This window comes from Solea senegalensis, linkage group LG12, assembly GCF_019176455.1.
Source record: "Solea senegalensis isolate Sse05_10M linkage group LG12, IFAPA_SoseM_1, whole genome shotgun sequence".
NCBI lineage: Eukaryota > Metazoa > Chordata > Actinopteri > Pleuronectiformes > Soleidae > Solea > Solea senegalensis.
This window is the reverse complement of record NC_058032.1, coordinates 15,815,386-15,831,751: the sequence shown is the minus strand read 5'-3', so window position 1 is coordinate 15,831,751 and position 16,366 is coordinate 15,815,386. Positions and strand designations below refer to the sequence as shown.

General features: G+C 39.7%; 2 protein-coding genes and 1 non-coding gene across 3 annotated transcripts; all 3 read right to left on the bottom strand.

Annotated features, from left to right (window-relative positions):
- Nucleotides 1-1,203: 1,203 nt before the first annotated feature.
- Nucleotides 1,204-5,937, bottom strand: pabir2 (PABIR family member 2). Its single transcript, XM_044040238.1, has 10 exons — nt 4,881-5,937; nt 4,681-4,759; nt 4,536-4,589; nt 4,172-4,215; nt 3,997-4,051; nt 3,541-3,642; nt 3,186-3,271; nt 2,845-2,909; nt 2,237-2,333; nt 1,204-1,539 (listed from the first exon to the last, which is right to left on the bottom strand). Exons 1-10 carry the CDS (start codon nt 5,003-5,005, stop codon nt 1,401-1,403), a joined length of 846 nt encoding a protein of 281 aa, XP_043896173.1. The 5' UTR covers nt 5,006-5,937; the 3' UTR covers nt 1,204-1,400.
- On the bottom strand, nt 3,739-3,893 carry LOC122779017. Its single transcript, XR_006361509.1, has one exon. It is a non-coding gene; the product is annotated as a small nucleolar RNA U109 (small nucleolar RNA).
- A 778-nt stretch (nt 5,938-6,715) lies between the features above and the next one.
- Nucleotides 6,716-13,847, bottom strand: hprt1 (hypoxanthine phosphoribosyltransferase 1). Its single transcript, XM_044040297.1, has 9 exons — nt 13,665-13,847; nt 10,787-10,893; nt 9,576-9,759; nt 8,811-8,876; nt 8,525-8,542; nt 8,357-8,439; nt 8,235-8,281; nt 7,985-8,061; nt 6,716-7,851 (listed from the first exon to the last, which is right to left on the bottom strand). Exons 1-9 carry the CDS (start codon nt 13,689-13,691, stop codon nt 7,804-7,806), a joined length of 657 nt encoding a protein of 218 aa, XP_043896232.1. The 5' UTR covers nt 13,692-13,847; the 3' UTR covers nt 6,716-7,803.
- Between the last annotated feature and the right edge of the window lie 2,519 nt (nt 13,848-16,366).

The window sequence follows — 16,366 nt, the reverse complement described above, 5'->3', positions numbered from 1 at the left end:
GCCTTCATATTTTAGGCAGATCTGTTCAATTAATGCCCTGAATGTATAACAAATTGGTAACGAAAACATGAACGATTGAAAACCTCTTGTTCCTCAGGGTAAATTTTCCTTTTTGTATTTAAGAAAAAAAAAAACTAAAGTTCTATGTAAATAAAATGACACGTTTCTGTGAGGAATTACGATCGCTCCCTTTCATACATTAACCATGAGGGATTCAGACATGTCTTAGTTCCACAAGAGGTATGGAGGTCAGCACTGCTATGACAGCAAAGCAAAGGCCCAACCTGGAGCTGCTGCATCTCATTAGTTCCTTAAGAGAAAACAGACAGGTGTGCGTATCCTGTGCAAAAAAGCTTTTAATAAATGTAACAACACAGCAGAAACAGCAGTCTTCCACTTACAATATCATGGTGCCATTTTGTTTTTGCTGCGTATTCCAACAGTCAGCTGATTTGGTGGAAATGACAACACAAATGGGTATTTTTTTTTCTGGGGATAGAAACCTATCACCATCCAATTTTATAATAAACATTTTTTTTCCATAAATAAACATTTTTGTCAGAGGGAAAAAAACAAACAAACATGTCTATACTTTGCTTATCTACAAAAATATATCCCATTAAGAACACAGGATACAGAGGAACTGTTAGTGTTGAAAGACCACCAGCTCACTGCTAGATGCATTCACTGCAAACTAGGTAATTTGCAGTAAGTCATGGGGAGGGGCAAACATACCATTAAAAAAAAAACACTTCGCAGCCTCACAAAAATATTCAGATCTGCTGAAATGATAACTTCTGCAACAGTACAAGTCAGAAAAAAAATCCATAATTGTACCCCAGAAGTAGTTCAACTAACAGTTGCTGTTGAAGACCTGTGCCCATATTAACCTCACAGCCAAACTTAAAATATGTACGACATTTGACATGTTCATATGTACATAATTACAAACAAAAACAGGAAAACAATAAGTTAAATTCTCTTACAAACTCTGCAGACTGTGTACATACAAAGTCCTGTGGACAGATGACTTCCAGCACAAAAATGGGGGAAGATGTACACATCCAATAGTCAGGGTTTTTTTGTCCAGTGCTCAATGTCTCTCCAGTGAGGCGAACTGGTAGGACAGCGACTTATAAACACTATGAAGCCAAGCACCATCCAAGATCCTCTAGTAGCAGCTGATGCTCAGTGTCTTCAATCCCAGTTTCACTGGGTTCAACTTCAACACAAACCTCATCCATGGCTTTGGTTTCCTTAATTCAAACATCTAGACCCTCCAGAGTAAAGCCACGAAAAACAGCCATTCAGAAGCAAATACATGGAAAATTTAGCTAAGTCTAGGTGACGGTGAAGTAGAGGGTCTGCGAAGGAAATAGATTTCTTCTGCACTCCCATACTCATTTTGGGGACAAATCCTGGAGAGAGGTAAAGGGCGAGTTGCTGGACGAGGAGGGGGACACTCCCTCCATTTTGCCTGGGGAGTCAGTCAAGGAGCTGACGCTGCTGAGGCTGCCATCCAGTAAATCTGGAGAGTGACTGTAACAAAATAAATCTAGTTCAGTTAAGTCTGCTGGCTGTCGTCATGTTAACTGTGGCAAACATCTGCTCTATGGCTGTATATTACTGTCACTCTGGCGGAGAGAACATTTTAAAATAAAAATCACATTTCCTTCATTTACCATGACATCATCTTCTAATTGAATGAATACACTACACATTACATTTTTGTCCTATATTCTGTCATCGTCCCACTCCTTCCCAAAACAGTCTGAACTGAATGCTGACATGGTAAAAAGAATACAAAAGTCAACAACACACAGCACAGTAAAGAGGGGGGGGGAAATTATAAAAGGCAAATGTGCAATAGTAATGGAAAATTCAGATGTAGCTGCAATATAAAAGTACAACTGCAGAGCAGGTTATCCCACAAATTTCAATCTCCAACTAGTAAAATCACAGAGTACAATCCTCTACCAAAGCCATTTAGTTTCACACACTGTCATTAACCAATTGATCTCACAAGAGTAACAGTTTATATATAATTTAATGTCATCCCAACTCGTAGTTTACTTTACGCTTGTGCTACTGGCAGTCAGAGGCAGCCACAGACGTCGCCTCCTTGGCCGAGTTATTTATGTTTTAACACATGAAAAGTATATTTTTAATTTAACCATAGCTCTTGCGGCTCAAAGTATGTGGACTCCTGAATGAGTGATTACCAGCGAAGTCTTACCAAGAACTGATATCCGACAGGTTGGAGACATCGGAGGACAACATGGTGGTGGTTCCCTGGAAGAGCCTCTTGGGTTGACTCTCTGTCTCCATCTCACCTGCACAATGAAAAGAGACGAACAAACTTTACATGGCCATATCCAACATATAAAAAAGTTGGATATGGCCATGTTTGTGTTGTTGCAATCATAATCTGTTACTGTATGAATTACAGATGTTAGGCAATCTCTGCATGAGATTAAATTCTACAGAGAATTGAGTGAGCGAATAGTAGAGGCAGAGTCATTCACTCCTTCAGTGCCTGAAACAACCTTGAGTCTATACAAGACTGTTTTAAGGGTCTAACTGTACACAGAAGTCAAATGTCTGTGTGTGTGAGTGAGAGTGATTTGTGTTCGTGCAAATCAGGGACGTGACAACGTCCTCAAACAACCTGCGACTGTGGTTTGTGATCGGACATGAGAACGTGTTCAGACCTGAATATAGTCTAATCTGGACAGGATTGGATCACTCCAAACAGATGTGAACAGGGGTGAAGCACGTCATTTATCCATTCATTGGTTCTTGTGACGATTCCTTTATACATTTAGTTATTTCAGGGTGTCTCACCTTTGCGTTTAATTGGCCCAAGCATGCTGGCTCTGATGCAGTTGATTGGGCTTTGACTCCTTCGGCTGAGGAACAGAAAATTCACATTGTCGAACCAGAATATTTCAAAATGCAAGAGTTACAAATTGTGATTTGATCATCTTTCCTGGATATGCAAAGAAAAAGGCAATAAATAATTATTTCATATTCTACTAGGACTCACATCAATGACATTTCATGTTACTAGAGGGAATATTACAGTAACAACAAATCTAGTGCTTGTGCAGCCAACAATGATAGTATAAAAGAATAAAATAACTATGCATGATCATGATTTTCATTTCAGGTTAGTTGATCCTCACCTGAAGCGTCGTGTTGGGCTGGGTATTGGACTGGGTGTTAGACCATTGCTGCTCACAAGGATTTGTAACGAAGGAGAGAAACACTGCTGCTCACAAGAGAAGGAAAACAGGACAATGATTTCATTTTTTTGTAAAAAAAAAAAAAAATCATATTTATTCACACGCACACACGCTTCAGCAAGCTGAAAGCTCAGCAGAAACAAAGCTCTAGTGTTTATTGGTTAGTCTTAATAAACTGCCTCCGCTAGACTACTGCACAGACTTCCGTTCATTTGCCTGACGTTTACCTTCACTTGGTTACTGGCAGAATAATTGTGTTATGGTGTGCATGCAAACATACTGAGCTCAGATGTACCTTTTTTCCAATCCCTCTGGTTGGGGATGGGGCAGGCGACACAGGTACAAAGTCAATTCGCTTTGGAGACGAAGATACTGATTTCTCCACGTCATTGTCACTCTATGAACATAGATTTACAACAGACATTTAACATCACTTTGTGACTTTGTGAGTCCATATAAATACACTCTGAAGTGAGGTAGTAAGAGCAAGTAAGAATGTTGGAGTTTTATACTACCAAATCAGCCTGACCTTGGAGACTGGTGGCCCTGTTAACTCCCATATGTTTCAAATGTTAATCTAGCATGTTTGCACTTGTCCGCTCTACAGAAATAGAGAGGCAAACAGTGGCCTGGGGCCAAAACATGCAGTGGGAATACACAGCAATGCTGACATTCAAGGATCCTGAGCTACAGAACAAATCAACACCACAGATGGGGGTTGAGCAAGCTGTAACAGAATAGTTGTTTTTACCAGATTAAGATTTTCTTCCCAGGACTGGCTCATCTGCATGGCAGCTTGAACCTCCCTGCATATACAAAAACAGATGGCAAAGAAATAGGTGTATGACTTTGTATTTTACCCACAACCAAGCAACACTTGAAAGAGACCTCGTCATCCAACTACTTCACTCAAACACACAAATTACCGCTCATGAGCAGTTTCCCTGTTCATCACGTCCACACCCTCTTCCTGCAAAAGCACATTACTGGGTTAATAGCTATAAAGTCTTAGTTTACCAAGTTATAAACTTAAAGATACACTTTCTTCCAGTGGTTTTTCAGATGAAACCGATGCTGGTCCAGTAGATAACCAGTTCTGTTGGAGTCTGATACTACCAGTTGACCAACTCTGTAAGATCGATGGCCTGTGAACTCCAAAAACTGATACTCTGGCATGTTTATAAAACACCATCACTCCCTATGGCTTGAGAGGGAGATGGTGGTCTGACATGCTCAGTCTCCAAATTAAACATTAGCCAACACATGAAGAAGTTTGCTGCTCTTGCTTACTTGTTTTATTTGATGGAGTCTGGTGCTGGGGACGCGAATGGGCGACGAAGGGACCTGTGAAGGAAAACGTGAGTGGAGTGTGTTCAATACAGAACAAGGCAAACACGCGTTACTGTAGTAAACATGTTTAATAAGACATTTATACCATGTTGGGCCTGTTGACAACGGTAGTGCTATTTCTCCGGCTGCGCAGGACCTCTCTCTGAAACACTTGGGAGTTATCGCTGCAATGATAATTTTACATTAAAACATGTGTCTTCAAGCCACGAGGACAGAGAAAGGCATTAACTTCAGTGTGATTAAAATTAAATTTTAAATTGGTAAAACGTTGCAACTATGTAGGACCTTAAGCCATTTATCATGGGTGCACTGTTGGATCTTCTCAAGTGCCCATCGGTCTGAACTAACGAGGATGGGATTTCCAGATCCAGCTCCATCTTTTCTTGGGGCATGACTCCCGAGTTGTTCATTTTGACTGCTGCCCGTCACTAAATCATAAACCTAAAGATGGTCAACTATCTTAACTCTGTCACATATTTGCGCTACAAACTTCGCTAACTTTATACGTTTTAAAGAAACGCCATGAACCAGGCAACTGAGCAGACGTGAGGCACACTAACAGACGTGATGTAGATAAGCCACAGTCAGCTGCAAGGCCCAACACAGGCTGTTCATCACAACCATGCTAACACTACAATATAACGACTGTGTGGTCAGACACAAGTGGCAACATTCGTCATCTTATGATTAATCACCAACATTTCAGATGGATGGTTAGCATGCCATAGCTACATACCGCACAGTGCCCGGTAGCTGTATAATGCCGAGCCGTTAGTCTGCTGGAGCAAGGCAGCAGTGGTCGGCGACTGAAACTCTACTACACTACTCCTGCATTGTAGCCTTTAGCTAACTTGGCTAACGTTAGCCACTCTAGCCATCTGCTTCCTTTAGGTGCAAAATCAACGTCCACCACAATGCTAACGTGAGAGAGAAGACGCTGTTGGTAAGTTATCCTCAAAACATAACTTCACCATCCAGTTAACAAGCACAGCTGCTTAATATTAGTGATAACCCAATGCTTGCTCGCTAGCAATCGTTTCAGTCAACTACTGCCAACCTAGCCCAATGAGGTAACTAGCTAAGGTAGCATTAACGCCAATGGTCACAATGCCATGTCCAGAGAGAGAGGCCGAACCTCCATTTTACTGATAGTTCCTGTCTGTTATCCTGAAAAAACGACGACGGCTCACGGACTTAAAGGCGCCTTTGTAGCGAGTATTGTGCGGTCTATAATGTCGCTTTTTCGTTTCTGCAGGGCGCCGACAAGAATGGACGAGTTCCCAGGTGATAGCGCAGCAGTAGCTAACTGCTAGCAGCCAACTCCACGCCCCCTTTTTAACGTAATCAGGGCTGACCAATCATATAGCAGCTTCTGCCGGCGTGCTCAGGCGGAATGTGGCGGCCTGTATCCTCTCAAGCCTGGTTTCACTCCTATAACAGATAACTCAATGCTTTATGGAACATATTAGCAAACATTTCCGCTTAATAAAGTTATATTTGACTTTTTAATTAATGGCTCCTCGATATATCTATGGGGATGCCCATAGCCAAGATTAAAGGAATTGGGCTCATAACTTTATATCAAAAATAACTTATTTCTAATGAGGATGTAGGTCAGGATGAAATCACAGAGGGATTTTTTTAAAAAACTGATGTAACCATAGAATGGGTCTCTCTTGAAGTTAAATACACATTAGTTGGAGTTTTTATTTATGAAACACAAGCACAAGTGTGCTCCTACTGTATGTTACACACATTTCAGTCATTCAACAACTTTGTTTTTCTCTAATACTTTCTGTCAATGTGTTACACTTAAACAGAGAACGCATAAAACACAACAGAGGCACAACTAAAGCTTGCTGTCCCCTCTTGGCCCTGGGCCTGATATATGTGTAATGTATTTTCTCTTTCCTTCAGTTATTTCGAGGAGCTGATAATGTTATATTCTCCAATGTGTAGTCCTTCATAAAATCTAGTCTACCATTTCAAGTGTTGATTATATTCTTCCTACTTATAATACTTATTCTTAAAAAAATATGTATATTTAAAATAATACAAGATAAACAAAAATATTTTATTTGTAAATCCTTTAGATGAAAAATAAAAATAAATTGCAGTCATTTGTTTAGAAAAAATGTTTAATTGCAGGTATTAAATTCAGTCGGTTTGTTTCCCCTCATCCTTCAGGTTATGGTGATACAGTAAACAAGTAGATGGCATTAATTTATAAGGTCAAATTACAAATTATAAATACAGAAAGCATTTGTAGTAAAATCCTGGAGTCACAGGAGGGGTGAGAACATTTAATGGCTGGTATTGCAAACCTCAGTTAACAAAGGCTGACAGTAAAAGCACCACTTATTTAGAGCAAATAAGACATAATATAGTTTAATTCAAAATGCAAATTACATCACACTAATAATAACTAATAATGATACATACAGATACTGTGACTGAATAACTTTTTACATCAGCTGGATTATCAATTTAACCTTTACAGATCTGGAAATATTTTCCAGCATAAAGAAGGAATTGTCATTTATGTTACTCAAATAAAGGGTTCAATAACTCTTAAGAATAAGATATTTTATAATCAGTATGCCAACATATTTAAATAGGGAAAGCCACCATCATTTTGTCACTTGTATCATATAGAATCTTCAGAAAATGCTGCCACACATAACTGGAAAATAATAGAAAAATGTTTTGCCCCAAAATATACACACAGACCTCAAGAGAATGTGACATTTTCTTTGAGTCTCAGTATTGATTGCCCACTGGTAAAAGAACAATTACAATTAAAAGCAATACATTATGAAATATGAGGATGTCAAATCCAAACAGCTGGAGTATTGTACTTAGCAGCATTGCTTTGATTACATTACTTAATCACTTAGAATCTGTGTGGAGGCACAGAAACATGATTCTACTTTCAGTCACAGCTGGGCTCCTTTGCTGTTCCATGTACTGTAGTTGTGGTTCAATCAAAATAATCAATTGTAAGTGTGGTTGAGTAAAAACCTTTTGTGGTTGAATATAGCATACGTGTGTATCACAGCTAAGACAGCAAATGCAACTGTATTATTAAAGGTTTATACTCAGGGACCCTGAGTAATTTTTTTTTTTCAAATGTGAAGTGATAAAATACAAAATAAACTGCAAAAAGAAAATGTATAACAATCCATGTTACATTGTTATCAAGTGCTCTTCATGCCTTGTACTTCTCCTTCCCCGTTTCACTAATGACACAGATATGCTGAAACAGAAAAGGATTCATTGAGGGTCTTTACCTGGACATTACTTAAAACATACATTGTACAAACACTGATGAGCATGTAGTATAGGCTTCTTCACTCATTATGGTTCTTAATTTACCTCCAAATACTTACATTTAGATCTCTAAAGTACTCATTGTAGTCTAGTGCGTATCCCACCACAAACTTGTCAGGGACCTCGAATCCTACATCTACAAAGAGAAAAGGCAAATAAATTACGTTCTTATCTTCATAATGGTGATCTAATAATACCAACATTAAAATTGTGCACAGTGTTTGGCAAATACACTGTATAATACACAGTAGTATATTCCATAAACTACAGAATTACATTAAAAAAAAACATTTGTTGACTTTAACTCACAGTCTGGTCTGTAACCAACACTTCGTGGTGTTCTCTTCACCAACAAGCTGTGGACAGAATTAGGCTGATTATGATGTTTTAAAGGATATAGACATGTCTATTTGAAAAGAAGTTCAAGTTACCTTGCTACTTTAACCATTTTGGGATTGTACTGTTTGAGGAGTTCTAATAGCGTCTTCATCGTCTTCCCTGTGTCAATAATGTCCTTGAAACCCAACATGAGGAAAAATGCATTTTAGTGACGTTGGAATTCAGACTTTCATACTTGAATATAGTAAAACTGCACATACCTCCACAATCAAGACATTCTGTGTGAAAGCAAAAGAAAGAAAATATTATTTTAGTGAGAGACCGGATCTTCCTCAGCATTTTTAATAATCTTGTCAATTAAGTTGTTTCCAATATTCCATATTAATAAATGAAAGCCTTCCAGTTCAATTACATTGTTTGTGTTGAAAAATCTTTATAACAATAACAGAATGATTATTTTAAGTTATTATCATTATTATGAGTATTAATACTATTTATTAGAATTTGAACAAGGATTGTTTTAGTCATAACATCCATACTCCTTACCTTGCCTGTCAATGTAGATAAGTCATCTCCACCGATAACTTTGATTTCACCTGTCGACTGGTCGTTCTGTCGAGACAAGAATGTGAAGATGACTATGAAGTGCTGCAGACATGTGCATCAGGGAACAAAGCTACACAAAGAATTGTAGTTTGTATTTTATTCTTTATAAAAACATGTTTTAAATCTTGCTTGGTATATTTAAAGCAGCAATCCGCACATTTTGGTGATTTTTGTTGATTATGCTGCCTGATCTTCATGAACAGAAACACTGTAATATAATGTGTTTGCCCCATCCTCTGAAAAAAGGCTCTGTCAAGAAATACTATCAGACCTGACTGAGTGTTTGTGTGTATACAGCAGCAGCACAGAGCATTTATCTCATCCAACTGCGGAATTACCCGTTTTTTTCACAGTAGAATACACGTCTGAAACCCTTTTACTGGCTCTCCTTTGTGTTTCGTATTCAGCGCGGGAATCTAAACACCACTATGCTGAGAAACAGAGAGGGTCGTGAAGAGCTGACTCGCTTAATTAGCATTACAGTATGTAAACTCATGACAAGAGTTTGAATGTCACAGACATTCGGTTTCAAATAAAAGCTAAATGGTTGGTTTTAAGTGCAAGTCTTATTTATGCAAAGAATGTAAATATTTTAAACAAACGAAGGGAATAGAAAGTGGGTTTCTTAAAGTGAACATTAATACAGAAGATCTAAAGAAATACAATTACAAGGTATAAAGAGAAAAGTGTGTTGGGGTTTTTTACACAGTAGCTCTTGAGGCGAATGAAGTCCACTGTCATCGGGATGGAGCGATCGCTGTTCCGGTTCAGGGCCTTGATGTAATCCAGCAGGTCTGCAAAGAACTTGTAACCCCCTTTAAGCACACATAGGGCCACAATGTGGTGTCCACCCATTTCCTTCATGATTTCTCTGGCCAGTCTCTCTGTCCTGGGGTCAAGTGAGAGAGTAAACAGATATGGAGTGAGGGGGAGAGGAGCGAGAGAGAGAATGACAGGGGTAGGGGGGAGATAGTCAGCCCAGTTTTCTGCAACTGTCAGCAGTAGTTTCCATTTCCTCTCCATTTGCGTCAGCAGCCATCACTGTTTTTCCAAACACTGCTGTCAGTGATATCTTGTAGCTTCCTTCATCATCCCATGAACATGTTTAGTGAGGGGTTAATTTAAAATGTGTATTTTAAAGTGTTCTCCTATTTATGATCAGACCCCGGAATCTGAGACCAATGAGTCAATGAGTATTCTACATCAGCTGATGTAGAATATTTTAATTTAAGCTTTTCACCTACAGCACATTCATATGGCCTTCATATCTGCATTAATGTTGACATCAATATCCAAATGAAGATAGAAATGTCTTGATTACTGATTTATAGACTCTGTTGCTCTACACTAGATAACGGTTTCTCGCTAAAACTCAACAAATCGTATGTTTTCAATGGCGATTTGTGGGTTTAGTTTGTCTCCATGTAACTGCTTTTTGTGCCCAGTTCACTGTATAACTCTGATCTGTGCCGTCGGCTTCTGTGTTTGTGTCCATATCTGTGCTACCCTTTCTTCATTTAGATAATGAATGGATTTGATGAAAATAAATGGGAGGAAGAAAAGAGATTTTGATTTTTATTGAGAGGACAAGAGTAGCTCAAGCTAAGAAGGTGATCAGTGCACCAGTTAACAAAATCAAGGGAGCCACAAGAAGAGTTTATTTTGGTGCATTCGTTGAAGATGAAAAATCTACATGAGAAAGTTGCTGTCACTCACACTATGTAACAGAATATTGTTAAGGTGTCAAGTGACACGTTTTGTCCTGTTTACTTCTGTGTAAAAGTGACAGTTGATGCACGCCTTATTGCCACGACAATACTTCACTTTAACTACTGAAGACAACCCATGTTTCCTGACAATTACTTCACACACAGTTCACAAATCTGCAACAAGTCTCTAAAAATGCCACAACCCACCTGTCCAGGATGAGTCCATGGGGGATGTAGACCCTCTCCAGGTCAGACGCATAGTGCTTTGGTATGCAGAAAAGGTCCAGGTCATAGCCCTGCTCCTCATCACTGATCTGAAATAAAACATCACACAAAAGGGGTTAAAAATATCAGTGCTATTACCTAACATGGTCCACAGGGCATTCATCGGATACATAGCGGTACAAGGGTCAGTGGAGGATGATGTTCCCTTCGACTCCCTCCATGTATTTCACCGTCTCAACTTTTTTCTGCAAAAAAAACTGAAATGGCAAAATCTGATTCTGTACAGCAAACAGTGGGGATGTGCACATTGGTGTTAAATACAAACGTGAGATACTAAAATGTCCCTTTACTGGTGTAGAATGTTTCTTCTAAGTTAAATCTAAAAGCAGCTCTCCACCATGCTAACCTCTGTAAAAATGTCAGTCAGTCAGTCATCATCTAACCGCTTTATCCTCCACCAGATGGTCGCGGGGGGTGCTGTGCCAATCTCAGCTACATCTGGCGATAGGCGAGGTACACCCTGGACAGTTCGCCAGTCCATCGCAGGGCCACACACAGATAGAGACAAACAACCATTCACTCTCACACTCACTCCTATGGTCAATTTAGAGTGTCCAATTTACCTAATCCCCACATTGCATGTTTTTGGACTGTGGGAGGAAGCCGGAGAACCCGGAGAGAACCCACGCACACACGGGGAGAACATGCAAACTCCATGCAGAAAGGCCCTTGTTCCAACCGGGCTTGAACCCGGGTCTTCTAGCTGCAAGGCAAGAGTGCTAACCACTATACCACTGTGTGGCCCCTCTGTAAAAATGTTTTTAAGTAAAATCTGATTTTCTGCTCCAATGTACAATGCATGCCACATATAGCTAGACAGCATAACTGGTATCATGTGACAGTGAGAGGCTGGTGCAGACCTCTATGTGCTGTGGGGATAACATGAGTGACCACAGGCAGGCTTGTTGCTTTACTAAACATTGGATTGCAAAGTACCCATCCTCACAATGTGGGTGAACTAGAACTGCAATAATAAGTCCATCTGTTTGGGCTACATCCATTCATATATGATTAACACGATTGACTCAACCAGATGTCCCCAAGTTCACCGTTATGTGTAGCTTTGTTATCTGTTATTTCAGGAAAGAACTTTGGAACTTCGAATCTACAACAATCTACATTTATAGCTCTATGTGCATTTGGCTTTGTTACTGTATCTGTGTCAGAGCGTGGACTTGACAGTCTGACAATTGACAGTAAAACTGTGGTATTTACAATCTGGTACTAAAGTCCATGTAGTCATCTTATCTCTTGTCCACATGTTGACTACATTACAAAATGCACACATGACATAACCACATACATAAATCCTGCTTCTTGAAACACAGGAATGCCTGTTCAGCTGGGAGACAACTAAGAAAAGGAATTGGAATCTAATTCAAGGTTTCACTAGGAAAAGTGAATTTACTCAGTATATAGTAAGTTCTACAGTTTAATTGTTTAAAAAGGGCTAAAATACCGTATTGTACTGATATTTGTATATCTGAGAGATGTTCCATATGTTATCCAATGAATTGCATTTTGATTGTCCTTAATTGTGAGGAGTACCAAAATTACAAATTGGCACTTTCCCACTTTCTTCAGTTGGGATACCCACTGACCTACCACAGCAGTCCAGCACTAAAAGGTTTGAGTATGAACACAATGCAGTCCATGGACTGAAAAAGAGCAGCATTTTTAAATATATTGTGCATTAAGACAGAGTGGATTCACAGTGGTTTTTGTTTCTGTTGCAACTAACAATATCAGTCTGCAGCAGAGTTTACTGTGGTTAATTCTTCTTCATTCAATTTACAGAAGCTTTACACTAAATCAGGCTGGTATGACGTCACACTCTCTTTGTAAGTGACACAGCTTTTTGTCATCTAGCCAACACACACCTCACTGCAGAAATGTAAACCGGATCACCATTCCATACCAGTGTATTGTGGTCGTGCAGACTGAACTGCACTGTACCTCCTTTATGCCATTCTTTTATTATTGCACTATTTTTTTTCCTCACTGTTGTACATTTTATGTTTAAAATATTGCGTTTTATTGTATTGCTGCAATGTTAAAACATTTCTTTTTTCTTTTCTATTCTTCACCACTTGGTGAAAGCACAACTATACTATGCTATATTATACTATGGTATCCCTACATTTTGGAACTGGCAAACCTATGTTTCAGTCAACAAATACCAAGGAACGTGAATACAGAATTTTACCAATATCCAAATCACCACGTACATTCTATATTCATTACAAGTGTGGGTATTGCTAAAGTCACCTAACTTTGTCATTCTGATGCTCATTTTGAACTCGAGCAAGAGTTTCTTGTGAAGTGGACGTGAGTGTAAACCGAGCCCCCTCCCTGTTAGCCAAAAGCCGTTATTTACATACATAAACACAATGCTACTACTGATCACTGTTGTTGTTTGTAACCGTTACAAAAAAGACGTTTTTGAATAGCCGTGTATTGACGTATAATTACGCTGACACGCTGACACAGACCTCCACGTGAGCTCTTTAGTGTCCGTGAAGCCGACACGGTTCTCGCGGCACGTACACCAAGCGTGAAGAGCGCGTGTTTCTCTGGCCACAGGCCACGCGACTTGACGTGGATTTCACAGTTAAGTTGTATGTCCAGACTGCACACACTCACCAACAGAACACACCACGTACAGTAAATGGAGATTTTATGTCGGAACAGTAGCTTATCTCATCCAGGTGTCGTATGAGCTCCGTCCATCTTGTGAGTTTAAAGTGGTTGCAGCTGCTGCGGCAGTGGCGGTGATAGTGTGCGTGGGTTAAATACTCACCACAACACAGGAGCTGGATGTCGCCATGTCCGTTGCGGTGTTTGTCCTTCAGTCCTCTGAAGCCTGTCGTGTCCACACACACACACACACACACTCAGGTCAGTGACAGCAACGCACGCATGAGGCGGAGGAGAGCTGCGTCGCTACAAAGGCGTAGATCTTCTTCCGGGATGTGTGTTGTGACGCTACGTCGGCGGCGGGCAAACTGAACGCGCTAGACGGGGTTAGCCCCGCCCACCACCACCCTCCACACCCTTCTGTCCGCGAGACAGAACTATGTGTAAAATGAATGTCAAGTTTGCAGTGGTTTAAGGGAAGATCCACGTCTACAACTGGTTATTCCTCCTTGCACTGACAAAATTACAATGTCATGTCATGATTTATTAATACATGTATTTATTCTTCTTTAAAAAAAACAACAAAAAACAGTAGTTTGTTTTTGAAAGTCAGGATTGATTGACAGTGAACCATCATGTGAACCATCATGTACCTTGACAGTGAGGAACATAATTGTAACTCAGCCATGATCATTCCTTGACTTACATCTGTGATTTTATTATTGTGTGCCAGCACCAGGGCTGTTTCTAGCTTTGTGTGGGTGGGGGGCCCCTAGTTTTTTGCGATGCAAAATTACGATGGAGAGATTCCTTAAGGCCCTGGTATACTTTCGCACACAGTGCATGAATCCAACGTGCACCGTGCACACCGAATTGCGCCATCAACACGCAGGCTTTTGGAGAGAGCGCGTTGGGTGTGCACGGACAGTGCATGCACAAACTGAACTGCTGTGAACTAGATGTATCTGAGGTAGCTGTAGCATTGTTCTCTACTTCTTTGGTAGGAATGCGTCCTATTCCCTGCGTCCAGACTTGTACCGGCACCTGATAGTAAAGTGGGATATTACAGGATTTTGATGCGTGATTATACCAGGGTCCTAACCTTTTAGGTGATCCTCAAAGATGCCACAATCTATCACACTTCATGAGCAAAACAGGCTCCAGTCATGATAACCTATCAAATTAAACTGAAGCCACTCAAGCAAGTTAAAGTGACTGAAACAACAATCCTCTCTACGTCTATATGGCTGTGCAGATGAGGATAGAGAGAAGTAGATTGTATGATCACACCCATCTCCACAGACCAGACTAAAAACTAAAGTGCAGGTCTTTATGACCATGGACTGCATGGTAATTATATATAGTTTGTATAGCTACAATGAGAACAAAGCAGCCATTGAGTACAGTTGTTTACACTATGGAGTAATCTCACTACATTCCAGATTAAGTGGCAAATTGCTTGTTGTTTTTCATAATCACCATCTCAATGACTGAGGCACATCCATCATGCCTGTGCAACAGATTTAGCAACTCCAGAACCAGGAAACATTTGAGCACAATTTCTGTTGGATTAGTCAACCACACACATGTCATATAAGGTTTCTACATGTTAACATCCAGAATGATATGAGAAGAATAGAGTGAGGAATTGACAGATGCTCTTTTGATGTGGTTAGCTATTATTCAGCATATGAATTACAGTAAGAAACAAATAAACAACTAATATATTGCTAAGAATATCACATGAGAGTGTGACTACTATAAAAAAGACTACTATAATTGTCACAAGAGGAAAACTTAAACTTTCTGTTTAAACCAAACATGATTCTGACTCATTTCTGGGAGTTTGCCATTAATTATTATGTTCTGAAATATTAAAATAGTAAAATAGTAAAGGGTATATTTTAATATAATAATGTTTTTTTTTATTTCATATGCGGTCCACAGTTGATATATGGACATATCGTCCTCATGATGCACGCGACTGCATGGGACAAAAAAAGTATGAAGTTTATAAAGATAAACTTGTCATTCCTTTTTTAATTCCTCTGTTATTCAGTGACCAAAGCAGCTCCAGAGTCTGTTACTATCAGCTAATACTGTTGACATTAGTAAGCCACAATATAATTCTGACAGCAAACGGAGAAGATCTATTCACAAATGCAAAGTTAAAGCAATTTGCTTATGGTGGAGAAACAGAGAACCCCAAACTTTGTATTCTGTTTATCAAAGAACACATCTGTTATCGGGCCACATGGTTGGTGAAGTGGTTAGTAGTCTTGTCTTTGCAGCTAGAAGACCCAGGTTGGTCTTGTGTGTGTGTGTGCATGTGTTTTCTCCAGATTTTCCAGTTCCCTCCCACAGTCCAAAAACATACAAATTTGGGGATTAGACAAATTGGACACTCTAAATTGACCGTAGGTGTGAGTGTGAGAGTTTGTCTCTATGTGGCTATGTGATGGACTGGCCAGGTGTACCCCGCCTTTTGCCCTATGTCACCTGGGATTGGCACCAGCGCCGCGCCCCTGCAACCCTCATGTGGAGGATGAAGCGGTAGATGAATTAATGAATGGCATTGTGTTATCTGACATGAGCAGAGGTCTGCAACCTCAACAGGGTCAAAGATCAAATTGAGTCCTTCCAATATTTGTGGAAAATTACAAATAACCCTCATGTGGTTCTACAGCTATGTACTTTGATCACTAAGATTCTGATTTTAACCTGGCTAAGGCAACAGTCTGTTGTCACGTACAGATCATTTGATAACCCCATACAAATTACCCTATATTCTGATTGTACCAGCATTATATAGACATGTATATGCCATCATCAGATTACAACATCATATACTGTAGCAGTTTTTTA

What these genes read in the sequence shown, in the direction of transcription:
- pabir2 (XM_044040238.1), bottom strand. Translation starts at nt 5,005, where the DNA reads ATGAACAACTCGGGAGTCATGCCCCAAGAAAAGATGGAGCTGGATCTG. An exon ending in GGGAAGAAAATCTTAATCTG is followed by an intron (nt 3,643 to 3,996) that starts GTAAAAACAACT and finishes CTATGTTCATAG; the next exon opens with AGTGACAATGACGTGGAGAA. An exon ending in AGCCCAACACGACGCTTCAG is followed by an intron (nt 2,910 to 3,185) that starts GTGAGGATCAAC and finishes TCTGTTCCTCAG; the next exon opens with CCGAAGGAGTCAAAGCCCAA.
- hprt1 (XM_044040297.1), bottom strand. Translation starts at nt 13,691, where the DNA reads ATGGCGACATCCAGCTCCTGTGTTGTG. An exon ending in TGTTGGTTACAGACCAGACT is followed by an intron (nt 8,062 to 8,234) that starts GTGAGTTAAAGT and finishes TTCTCTTTGTAG; the next exon opens with ATGTAGGATTCGAGGTCCCT. An exon ending in AGTACTTTAGAGATCTAAAT is followed by an intron (nt 7,852 to 7,984) that starts GTAAGTATTTGG and finishes TTTCTGTTTCAG; the next exon opens with CATATCTGTGTCATTAGTGA.